Source organism: Mobula birostris, chromosome 1 (assembly GCF_030028105.1).
Source record: "Mobula birostris isolate sMobBir1 chromosome 1, sMobBir1.hap1, whole genome shotgun sequence".
NCBI classification, from domain to species: Eukaryota; Metazoa; Chordata; class Chondrichthyes; order Myliobatiformes; family Myliobatidae; genus Mobula; species Mobula birostris.
This window is the reverse complement of record NC_092370.1, coordinates 82335824-82348357: the sequence shown is the minus strand read 5'-3', so window position 1 is coordinate 82348357 and position 12534 is coordinate 82335824. Positions and strand designations below refer to the sequence as shown.

Below are 12534 nucleotides of genomic sequence, written 5' to 3'. Positions count from 1 at the left end.
TAGTCAGCATGGCTTTGTCAAGGGCAGGTCATGCCTTATGAGTCTGATTCAATTCTTTGAGGATATAACAAAACACATTGATGAAGGTACAGCAGTGGATGTAGTGTATTGGATTTTAATATTTGATAAGGTTTCCCATGCAAGGCTCATTCAAAAAGTAAGGAGGCATGGGATCCAAGGAGACCTTGCTTTGTGGATCCAGACTTGAATGGCCCCCAGAAGGGTGGTTATAGATGGATCGTATATTGCATGGAAGTCAGCGACCAGTGGTGTTCTGCAGGGATTTGTTCTGAGACCCCTCCTCTTTGTGATTTTTATAAATGACCTGGATGAGGAAGTTGAAGGGTGGATTAGTATGTTTGCTGACAACACAAAAGTTGGGGGGGGGGTGTGAATATTTCAGAGGGTTCTCAGAGGTTACAGCGGGACATTGATGGGATGCAGAACTGAGATATGGCAGATGGAGTTCAGCCCAGATAAGTGTTAAGTGGTTCATTCCGGCAGGTCAAATTTAAAGACAGAACATAGTATTAATGGTAAGACCCTTGGCAGTGCGGAGGACCAGAGAGATCTCGGGATCCATGTCCATAGGGTACTCAAAGCTGCTATGCAGCGTGGTTAAGAAAGCGTATGGTGTGTTGGCCTTCATCAACTGTGGGATTAAGTTCAAGAGCTGTGGAGTAGTGTTACAGCTATATAAGACCTTAGCTAGACCCCACTTGGAATACTGTGTTCAGTTCTGGTCACCTCACCACAGGAAGGATGTGGATACTATAGAGAGAGTGCAGAGGAGATTTACAAGGATGTTGCCTGGATTGGAGAGCATGCCTTATGAGAACAGGTTGAGTGAACTTGGCCTTCTCTCCTTGTCAAGTGACGGAGGTTGAAAGGTGACTTGATAGAGGTGTATAAGATGATGAGAGGCATTGATCATCTGGATAGCCAGAGGCTTTTTCTCAGGGCTGAAATGGCTAACACGAGGGGTCACGGAAATAGGTATCCAGAGGTAAGTATTTCACACAGAGATTGGTGGGTGAGTGGATTGCACTGCGACGATGGTAGAGGAGGATATAATAGAGTTTTTAATTAATAGACTTTTAGATAGATACATGGAGCTTAGAAAAATAGAGGAATAAGCGGTAGGGAAATACTAGGCAGTTTCTGGAGTAGGTTACATGGTCGGCACAACATTGTGGGCCAAAAGACCTGTAATGTGCTGTAGAGTTCTGTGTGATGTTGAAAAAAGTTTGTACCTCGGGTTGAGGATGCTGTTGTTGAGTGACTCACCAAGCTGGCTTGTTAGCTTGCAGGCGTTTCGTTACCCTGCTAGACAACATCATCGGTGTAACTTCGAATGAAGTGTTGGTGATCTACATAGTTCGTCTTTTATGTGTCCTGTGATTAGTCCGTTTACACACACACACACACACAAACTGACTAATCACAGGACACATAAAAGCCGAACAATGTAGATCATCAACACTTCATTCAAAGTTGCACCGATGATGTTGCCTAGCAGGGTAACGAAACGCCTGCAAGCTAACTAGCAGCTTGGCAAGCTACACAACAACAGACTTCTATGTTCTATGTTCTATATTCTTAATTGTAGGTTGAGTTGGCAGTAACGAACACAAATGTTTGCATTCATTTCCAGAGCAGTAGAGTATAAAAGCAACAATGTAATGCTGAGGCTTCATAAAGCACTGGAGAGGCCTCAATTGGAGTATTGTGAGCAATACTCATTTCCTAAGAGTACTATTGTACCCATTATCTAAGAAAGGATGTGCTGATATTGGAGAGGTTTCAAAGGAAGTTCACGAAAATGGTTTCCTGGAATGAAAATCTTATCATATGAGGAGCGTTTGATTGTTCTGGGCTAGGCCTGTACTCGCTGGAATTTAGAATGAGGGGGAGGGGGGAAATCTCATTGAAACCTATCGAATGTTGAAAGGCCTAGACAGAGTGGATGTAGAGAGGATATTTCCTACAGTGGGGAGTTTAGGACCAGAGGGCGTAACCTCAGAATAGAGGGATGTCTACTTAGAATGGAGCTGAGAAGGAATTTATTTATTCAGGGGGTGTTGATTCTGTGGAATTAATTGCTACATACGGGTATGAGGCCAAGTAATTAAGAGCAGTTAAGGCGGAGGTTGATAAGTCAGGGTGTGAATGGTTACGGGGAAAAGGCATGAGGATGGGGTTGAGAGGCAAATGGATCAGCCATGATCAAATGGCAGAGCAGACTCAATTGGCCAAATGGCCTAATTCTCCTCCAATGTCTTACGGTCTTATGGTCTAAATGGTAATGATGCTTCACTTGCCGATGAGCTTCAATGCCTTTCATGAACACTTTGAAAGGGAAAATAACATTGGTGCAAATCTCAACAGCATCAGGTGACCCTCTGATAACCAAGTATCCTTCAAGAGGGTGAACCCTCACAAGGCATTGGGCCCTGGCTGCGTATCTGCGCGGGTATTAAAAACCTGTGCCAACCAGTTGGCTGTTTCTCACCTGCTTCAAAAGGGCTGCAATCATTCTGGTGCCCAAAAAGAGCAGGAAAAATTGCCTCAATGATTATCGCCCAATAATTCAAAGTCAATTTATTATCCAAGAGTATGTATATGTCACATTATACTATCTTGAGATTCATTTTTTTTGCAGCCATTCACAGTAGGACAAAGAAATACAATAGTATCAATGAAAAACTACACACAGACTGACAAACAGACACGTGAGCAGCACACCCATCTACTGTAATGAAGTGCTTCAAGAGGTTTGGCATAACTGCTGCCCAAGCATGGACCTGGACCCACTGCAATTTGCCTCGCCATGCTCCAAGTCTACTATGGATGCAATCTTACTGGTTCTCCATTCACTTTGGAGGACCTAGGCAACTGCAAGACACATGTCAGGCTGCTGTTTATCGATTATAGATCAGTGTCTAACATCATCATTCCCTCTGTACTACTGACCAAACTTCAAAATGTTGGCCCCTGTAACTCCCTCTACAACTGAATCCTTGAGTTCCTCACCAGGATAAACAGTCAATGTAGATCAGAAATAACATCTCCTCCTTGCTGACAATCAACGCAGGTGCACCTCAAGGATGTGTGCTTCGCAAATTGTTCTACCTTCTCTACACTCATGACTGTATGGCTAAGAACAGCTCAAGTGTCACCTATAAATATACTGATGACAGCATTCTGTTGGTAGACTCTCAGATGGTGACAAGTAGGCACACAGAAGTGAGATAGATCAGCTGCTTGAGTGGTGTCGCAACAGCAAAGTCACACTCAACATCAGCAAGACCACGGAACTCCTGTGTGTCAACACCTCAGGGATTCTATCCTGGGCCCAAGACATCGGTGCAATCACAAAGAAGGCACACCAGTTGACTATAATTCATTAGGAGTTTGAGGAAATTTGATATATCACCAAGAACTCTTATAAATTTCGATAGATTTACACCAGAAAGAATTCTAAATGGCTGTACCAAGTCAGTATGGAGGTCAGGCAGCATCAATGAAGGGGAATAAATAGTCGACATTTCAGGACATGCTCTCTTCTTATTACTGCCTTTGGGGAAGGAGTTACAGGAGTCTGAAGATCCACATTCAATGATTTAGAAACAGTTTCCTTCTGCCATCAGATATCTGAATAGTCCATGAACACATAAATACTACCATTATCCCATTTTATTTACACTATTTTTTCACAACTTATGGATTTTAATGTCTTATGGACTGTACTTCTGCTGCAAAAACAACAAATTTTACGCCATGGCAGAGATAATAAATTTGATTCTGATTTTTCTCAGCTATTTGGAAAAGAAAGGTAATTTTTGTCAAAATTAATTTGGGTACCGACCTGAAACTACTGTCGAAATATAAAGAATTACAAATGATAAGCAGGTACGCTAACTACACAGTAAAGAAATGCATACAGACATATTATTTAAATATACACTAAAACGTGACAAAACTATACAGCTGATTGATAAAAAAGAGAAGTTTTCATAGTCCTATAATTCAGAACACTTCTCCCTTCCAATTAAAGTTCAAAACCACAATCTGTGAATCATATTGGTGCGAAGTGTCCGACTTTATTCCCCAGTTGTTTTCTGGCTTCCAAAAGAAAACTATACACATAGCATGAGACTGTAATGTGATATTCTGCAAGGCATAATCTGTGTTATTCTTCATTTTTTTAATGTCAGCTATAGTTTAAAAGACCATTGTTTACCTCGCAGCTCCATACATCAGTTGTCCCTAATGAGATCACATTTCCATTAGAACATTCAGCAGGGATCCCCTTTGTTGCTTGTTTCTTTGCATTAGCTTTTGAAATGCTGGCAACCAGTATTCATGTGAATCAAGACCTTCAAACCACAAGCAAATAACTTGTGGTTGAACTTCTTTCATAATTTTTATTCCAATGAAAATCATAAACAGCAGCACAGACCAGTTAGATTGAATGACCTGCTTCTATGCTGTAAATTCTACCTAATGCATGGAGAACAATAGCTGGGGTTTGTTCTTAATTCAACACTATTAATCTGTATGTTATGGATCAAATTTAATGTCACGATTCTTACATTATCCCTGTGCTTGAGCATCATCTTCCATCTTCGTAAATGCAATTCAAAAGATGAGAAAGGAAATTGAAGTCAGGTATGAGCTTACCTCTGACATTTGGTCTGACACCACCACTCCAAGCATATTGGCTTCTATCAGCTGTTGTAAGAGCTGTACTTGAGCTACACTGAGGAAGAAATCCAGACTTGTGGTAACGTTGACTTCCAGTGAATGGCCGCACACTACTATTTCCTACAATGGTATTATATATAACATTAAAATCTGATTTCCTGCATAGTAGCGTCATATGAATGTTTCAAAATAAGAATACCAAAATTCAATTTGAAAGGTTATATGTGACACATATATAATAAAAATGCAGTAAATTCAAATCTATATATCAGGCAGTTATTAATTCATAGAAAATTTTTCCAGACTTTAGAAATGGGACTCATTCCCCACTGGCAGTCAGTTGGATCAGAGTTGATCTATTAACTTCTTGCACCCACCCTACTTCTGAAATTCTTATATATCTTATGAAAGTAAATTTGTTCAATCTCTATTTAGAAACTTTTTAGAGTTTCCTTCAGCATCTTTGCCCCATTTGGTTTTTAGTGAAGGAGTAACCAGGAGTACTTCATTTGGTAGCTCCAGCTTCCAAGAGCAAAAGGAATTCTTTGTAAGTTGAGCTGGATGCAATTATAAAGCAACTGGGCAGAGAAGAACTCATCTTTCTTTATGCAGAAATAGAATTTATATAAAAAACTGTCCACCAAATATGCTGCTAACTTTGAGAGAATTAACAGAATATTAACAAGTAAAATTTGACATCAAGCCACAACAAAAATTTAGGGCAAATAACTAAGTGCTTGATTTGTGACAAAATTATAGGTCACTGACGACAAAACAACTAAATTCATGCAGACATGGAAAAGGGGATTAAAAAGGAAAAGTCAAAGCAACTTTAGTAGATAGAGAGTCTAGATAATTTTAGATGGCAGAGAGAGCAGTTCATTAAAACTCACATTACTGACCTCAGTCTGTGCATTCTCAGGTGAGAGTTTTTTAAAAAGAATGGCAGGGGCAGCTGTTATTCGCAAACTGAAGTCTGTCAAAATTGGAGTTAATATTGCCCTTCGCTCTTGATGACGACGAATACTGTGTAAAAAGACATATAGTAATGCAATGTTATTATTCCTCTGCATCAACTTAGTTACAGACCAGTTGTCAAACTGGCAAATAAACACAGTTCATTTCCAAATAATTAAATCAGATTGTTCGACGCAGCCTTCCGTACACTCCATAAATGAGTTACAGCTTAATAACTAAGGTCAAAATATTTACTGGGATGGGTTGTAGAGATGAGAAAAGTGGGTTAGTGGTGCACAAAATCCTTGGTTTCTGTATATTATGGAGATTCACACTCTCTTATCAATCCAACTGACAGATCCGGCATCCTGTAGGGTAGGAAATAGTCAAGCAGCCCATGGGACGAAGAATGTCCAATCCATGGCCCAAGAAGGTCATGGTCCTGGACACCAAATATTTTTGGGTAAGGTGATATGTCAATGATATGGTAGTTTTGCCTGGAAGTCCTCTTGATTCATAAAGAGTAATGTATATAAAGACAGTTCTGCTCTCCTTAGGCTTATTAATATATTCAAAACGTGAAACCATCTTCCAGTTGTGGATTGAATAAACACATCTTGCCCCATGGAAGTAAAACCTTGTCTGAAAGAATTTACCTCATATGCTTGGTCTTTTTCCCCATTTAATGTTCCAATAATCACCCAACCTTCTGACTTAATTATACTAGAATTCCCTCGAGCCAGTCAACAACTTGATCTATTATTTAGCAAAACAGGTGTCCATATTTTTCAATCCAGAACAGAAATGTAGTATGAAGAAAGCCACAGAAAATAATTGAAAAACGAAGAAAGTTCAGCATAAGAAAAACAAACTGTTCCCTTTCGTGGAAGAATCTAGAACTCTAGGGTCACAGTTTGAAAATATGAGACTGTTCACTGAGACGGAGTTAAGTAAATATTTTTTTCTCTCACGAGTCTTTGGAACTCTCTTCCATAAAGGCATTTAAATCAACGTTGTGGTAGATAGTTAGATACTTGATAAGCAAGAGGTAGTGAAAATTTAGTGTGAAGAGGCTGAATGCACTTACAAGCAAATCAATATGAATTTATTAAATGGCAAAGTAGGCTGAAAGAACCAGAGATTTATTTCTAACTTATACATTTGTTTGTTCATATCTCTATGTTGAATTCCTCCTCAGGATGGAAGTACTTATTATTACAATAAAAAGCATTTTTTTTCTTGAAGAATAAACTGAAGCTTTTTTTTACTCAAAATCAAACCTGACATACTGGGGCAGTCCTGAACTGGTTGAGGTATTGTCCTCCAAGTAAGATATTAAACAGAGGACTCATGTGCTCTACCTCAAGATCTCACTCAACTATGTTGAAGATAAACAGGGGGCCTACTCAAAGAGCTCTGGTCATCATGTCATCTCTCAAACAACATCAATAGAAACACAATACCTACTCACTATCACATTCCTGCTTAAACTGGCTTGTTATGGAATTGGAATTGAGTTGGTTTGTAACTTTCTGAAAGTATACTGAGATATAGTGAAAAAATTTGCATGCCATCCAAGAAGATCATGCATACATAAGTACGCCAAAGCAGTGTAAAAAAAAAGGAGAATGCAAATATAGTATAGGAGTTGCAAAGAAAGGGCAATACAGGTAAATAAATGAAGTGCAAGAACCATGATTGGGAGAAAAAAATCCATCTTTAGCATATGAGTGGTCCATTCACATGATGACAGCTGGATAGAAGCTGTCATGGTACATGTGACAACAATGGACCATTCCTTGGGTCTGGTGGTGTGTGCTTTCAAGTTTTGTATCTTCTGCCTGTTGGCAGAGGGAGGAAGAGAGAATAACCAGGATGGGAGGGGTCACTGAATTTATTTTTGGGGAATTGCTATTATGATGATTTTCTTTGTAAATTCTTGTAACAAATAGCATCTATAGGGTTAAAATTGGTCTCAACTGAGACCGAAGGAATGATTATTGCTTTAAAAAATATATAATTCCGGAAGTCCTCTTCTGTTAATGACCTCTTGCCTCAAAACCAATTAGTGTGCTTTAACAAGTTATCTCAAGCAGCATTTTACAAATATCTCCAAAAATAATTCATTTAAACTAAGCTTTCAATTTGGTCCTAAACTTGGTTGTGATGTTACACTGTACTCCACCAGATGGTACAAGTAAAGTAAGCACTAAATAATTTAGTTTGCTAATCCCAGATTCATGGCAGGATTTTCAAGAGCCCTTGCCCCATAAGATTTGAATTAGTTGACTTGAATTTCATAAGAATTTAGCTGCTGATGTAAAAACAGATCTTTCTTTACATCTGCAAAGTGGAATCTAAGATACACTTCTGAAGCATGTGGGACTTGATAAAAGGAAGGAATTGTAAGTTCTGTATAACAAAGTATTCCGAGACTCCCTTGGGGAGGAACTTATGAAGAGATGTGAGTAAAGTTCTATCTGCATGCCAAGTCAAATAAGGCTAGTCCACAACCAACACATGAAGCTTACAAACAATCCTTGCTGAAAGTGATCAATTCAAACGATTATTTTAAAGTAATAGTCATAGTGCACAACAGCATGGAAACAGGCCCTTCAGCCCACGGTCCATGCTGACCCAATCTTCTGTTTAGTCCCATCTACTTGCACCTACAGCATATCCCTCCAAACCTCTTTGATCTATTTACCTATCCAAACTTCTCCTACATGTTACAATTAAACCCGCTTCTATCACTTCTGCTGGCAGCTTATTCCTCACTTGCACCACTTTCTGAGTAAAGAAGTTTCCCCTCAGATCCCCCTTAAATATTTCACCTTTCACCCTCACCCTCTAGTTCTAGTATCACTAAACCTCAGAGGAAAAAGCCAGCATGCATTTACCCCATCTATACCCCTCATTCTCCTGTTCTCTAGGGAATAAAGTCCTAACCTATTCAATCTTTCTGTAAAACTCAGATTAAACTGCAGAAAATTGATAGGTACCCATTGCTCTGAAGGATGGTTCACAACTTATGGAGTAATACGTAAAGCTGCATGCAAGATAGTAAAGTGTCATACAGAAGACAGGAATTTAAAAAGTAATTTCACAATTCAGAGATGTCCCAAAATGTTGTACATAATGGAGTTATTTCTGAAGTATAGTCATAGCTTCAATGATATATGAAAGTAGAAGCAACAGAAGACCAACTGGCCCTTCTATCAGGCTCCACCATTCAGTGGGATAACGGTGGGGGCCTCATGTCTTCTTGTGTAACTGTTCTCCATAGTCCTAAAATCCTCCAATATTTTGAAAGCCTAAATATCTTTCTAATAGAGATATTTAGAGATTAAATATCTCTAGCCCTTTCAACCTACATGATCATCTGGGATCACCAGAGATTCACAATCACTATTGGCAAAGCAATAACCCATAAATACCTTTCAGATAAATAAATATATAGAGTGTTGTTTGAAGAATAAATGTTGGCTAAAATTTTGAGACAATTCCTCTTGAAACTTATACATTCATAATAAAAACAGAAACTGCTGAATACACTCAGTATTTGTGAACTACAAACCAATAAACCTTCTCAGAAATGCAACATTTTTCCTTCCACAGATTATACCTGACATGGTGAGTGTTTCCTGCATTTTTATTTCAAATTTCCATTTTCTACATTTTATTGATTACTATTTACATTCAATTGAGAAGATAAATGGGGGTTTTAATTAATGTCTGATTCAAAAGGAGAGCAACCAAAGCACAGTGAGATGGAAAGAGACATAGAAAGAAAGAGAGGGACAGAGAGAGTCAAAGACAGAGAGAGATAGGGAGATGAAAAGGTTGACAGAAGAGAGGTAAAAACAAAGCAGAAAGAAAATAACAACAATCCTTGCTTTTTCTCTCTCAAATAAGGAATCAAGACTCCTCACTACATATGTTTACCATTTCTGAATGACAAAAAGCTACTGCTTATAATTTCAAATTTGTTACAACACAGCTGATTTCTCAAAACTAAAATTTCAGTCAGCTTTACACATGATAGAACTAATACCATCACCATGGACTATAACAAAACATATTTCATTCCAATTCTGACTGCATCTCAAATGTGTTCACAGGAGATATGTAGCTCAGTGTTAATGTGACCCAGCTTCCTCAATTTATATCAGGGAAGGAGATAAAGATAGTAATTTAAACCTCAAGATAGCATCCACAACTGGGTTTAAACTTTCTCTGTGGCTCTAACTTGAACTGTCAGTTCCTCAGCTCCCAAAGAAGATCACAAACATGTTTCTACTCACTAACAGAATGTCCAAAGAGGACAACAGAAAAATTGGTATTAAAGAATTTTGTCAAAGTTGGTCTGCATGGTGACACAGCTAATCTGACAATCCCAACTGCCCATGTTCGATCTCTAGAGCTTTTGTGCGGAGTTTTCTCATTTTCCCTGTGAGAATCTGGGTTTTTTTTTAACATTCTTCAGTTTCCACCCACATCCCAAAGCTGTGCAGGTTGGTCACAGTAAATTGCCTCTCATGTGAAGTTGTGTGGTAAGAATCTGGGAGGAGTTGATGAGAATGTGGTAATAATAAACAATGGAATTTATGTAGGATGAGTGTAAATGGATGGTTGATGGGCAATGGTCAGAGCTTGAGAAATCAGCAACAAGCCTAGAAAATGAAGGAGTAGAAAGTACATAATACCACATATATAATGGGCAGGAGTCTGCTCAAGATTGGAAAGGCTGGGTCGAGCCATGATCTGGAACAACCTTCTTGTGGGAGGGAAGGAGGTGATCAAGTGTAACAGCAAGACCCTTGCTAAATAATATAATTAAGCAGAATCAACATGGATTGAAATGAGGGAAATTATGTTTGACTAATCTTTTAGATATCCATGAGAATATTTTTTAATAAATGAAAGGAAACTAATATATTAGGATTTTTCAGTAGACTCTTAATAAGAACACCCACAGGAGAGCAGTGTACAAACTAAACACACCCACTAAATTAACTCTTCATCTGACTATCTCTGACCTTTTGTTCTTAGCCTTCTTCCACTGTCCCAATAAACATAAAGTAAGCTCCAGGAAGGCATTTTACAACTGGCTTAACAGCACTGAATTCAACAAATTCAGATCATTGCTCTTCTATTTACCTTCGCTCTTTTATTTACCTTTGATGGTAAATGTTAACATAAGTTCTTGTATTCGCACGGACACATCCACTTGGCCTGTCCTTTACTTCTTTGCATGCTTCACTTCCCTATGCCCATCATCCTTCCTGCTATTTAGTCTCTTCTGCATTAAGCAATGGACTACCACTTGCACTACAGCAGACTTGTCTCTGATTGTGCAGTTTTGCACTGATGGCTTGTTTTGCATAGTCCCTTTTCTTCACTTCATTGTAAAACTTCAGCAAACTATATTCTTTGTGGTGTCTGAACCTGTGAAGCTGCTTCAGTGTACATGCACTATACTTGTGCATGTGAGAATAAATTTGACTTCATTCAATCCCAACTAGCCGGCTGGTGGAGTAGTGTCATCAGCGCTAGACTTTGGGGTGGAAGGTCCTGAGTTCGAATCCAGCTGGCTCTTGTGCGCGCTTTCCATCCATGCTGGGTTGAGCGTTGAGCTAGCAACTTGACCTCGTAAAAAATAAATTGCCTGCTACAAAAACATCAACAGCAAAAAGTTGATGGCCTATGCTCTCTCGTGAGTTTAAAGGCAATTTCTCTCTTTTTCAATTCCAACTAAGGCTGCTCTCTCCTCTCCTTCCTCTGTACCTTAAACCTTATTTTAGCTTTAGCTTTTCTCAGTTCCAAAGAAAGGTCCGTGATTTAAAACATTAACTCAGTATCTCTCTCTATAGATACTGCCTGACCAGCTTGAGAATTTTGGTTTATGTTTTAATGTTAAATTTTCAACTTCTCTGCTGTTCTGCTTTTATCCATGACAAACAGGCATGGAAGTTTCGAAGTTCAAAGTACATTTATTATCAAAGTGTATTTATGTCACCATAAAAAACCTGAGATTCATTTTTTGTGGGCATACTCAATAAATCCAATAGCCATAATAGAATCAATGAAAAACCACACCAAAAGGGCAGACAGCCAGTGTGCAAGAGATAACAAACTGTACAAACACAAAAAGAAAGAAAAAAAGAAATAATAACAATAATAATAAATAAATAAGTAATAAATATTAAGAACATGAGATGAAGTCCTTAAAACTGAGACCATAGGTTAAGCAAGAAATTACCCAAAGTTTAGGCCATTTAAAGTTCAGGCCAAATTGAAAAGGACAGGGTGTCAGGGCCGGAGGCACGGGATGGGTCAGTTTAGCTCACTGCTCTGCAAGGTTCACTCATCTCTGCGCTGAGATGAGCCTGTGCCCTGCAACTAATGGACTGCTGAATCGTTTGCAGTGATGATTGGCTTTGTCGCTGTGGACTCACATTTGTGAACTTCAGTTGTTTGTTTGCTTTCATTGTTTACATGATTTGTTTTTGTTTTCTGCACGTTGTGTGCTTGATGGTCTTTTTTTAACCAGTTGCATTGGGTTTCTTTGTTTTGTGGCTATCTGTAAGGAGCTGAATCTCAAGGTTGTATAATGTATACATACTTCGATAATAAATGTACTTTGGAATTTGATTCTCATGTATGAATCTTAGCTGTCCAGATGTTCCAAGGTCGGGTGAAGAACCAATGAAATGGCACCTGCTGTGGACCTATTGTGCCAGTAGGCAAATTGATACTAGAATGTACAATCATCACAGTGATATTTGATTCTGCGCTTCGCGCTCCCTGGAGTACAAATCGATAGTAAATATCAAAAATTTAAATTATAATTCATAAATAGAAAATAGA

The 12534-nt window shown here is 38.6% G+C and overlaps 1 protein-coding gene across 7 annotated transcripts in view; it reads right to left on the bottom strand.

Annotated features, from left to right (window-relative positions):
• LOC140197714 (intermembrane lipid transfer protein VPS13B-like) overlaps positions 1-12534 on the bottom strand; it is a 1066299-nt gene that overhangs the window by 229354 nt on the left and 824411 nt on the right. For all 7 annotated transcript variants that reach the window (XM_072258131.1, XM_072258103.1, XM_072258121.1 and 4 more), the window contains exons 32-33: positions 5610-5733; positions 4684-4827 (exon numbers count right to left, since the gene is read on the bottom strand). In XM_072258131.1, coding sequence (XP_072114232.1) covers positions 4684-4827; positions 5610-5733 — 268 coding nt within the window. The remainder of the gene's footprint in view (positions 1-4683; positions 4828-5609; positions 5734-12534) is intronic.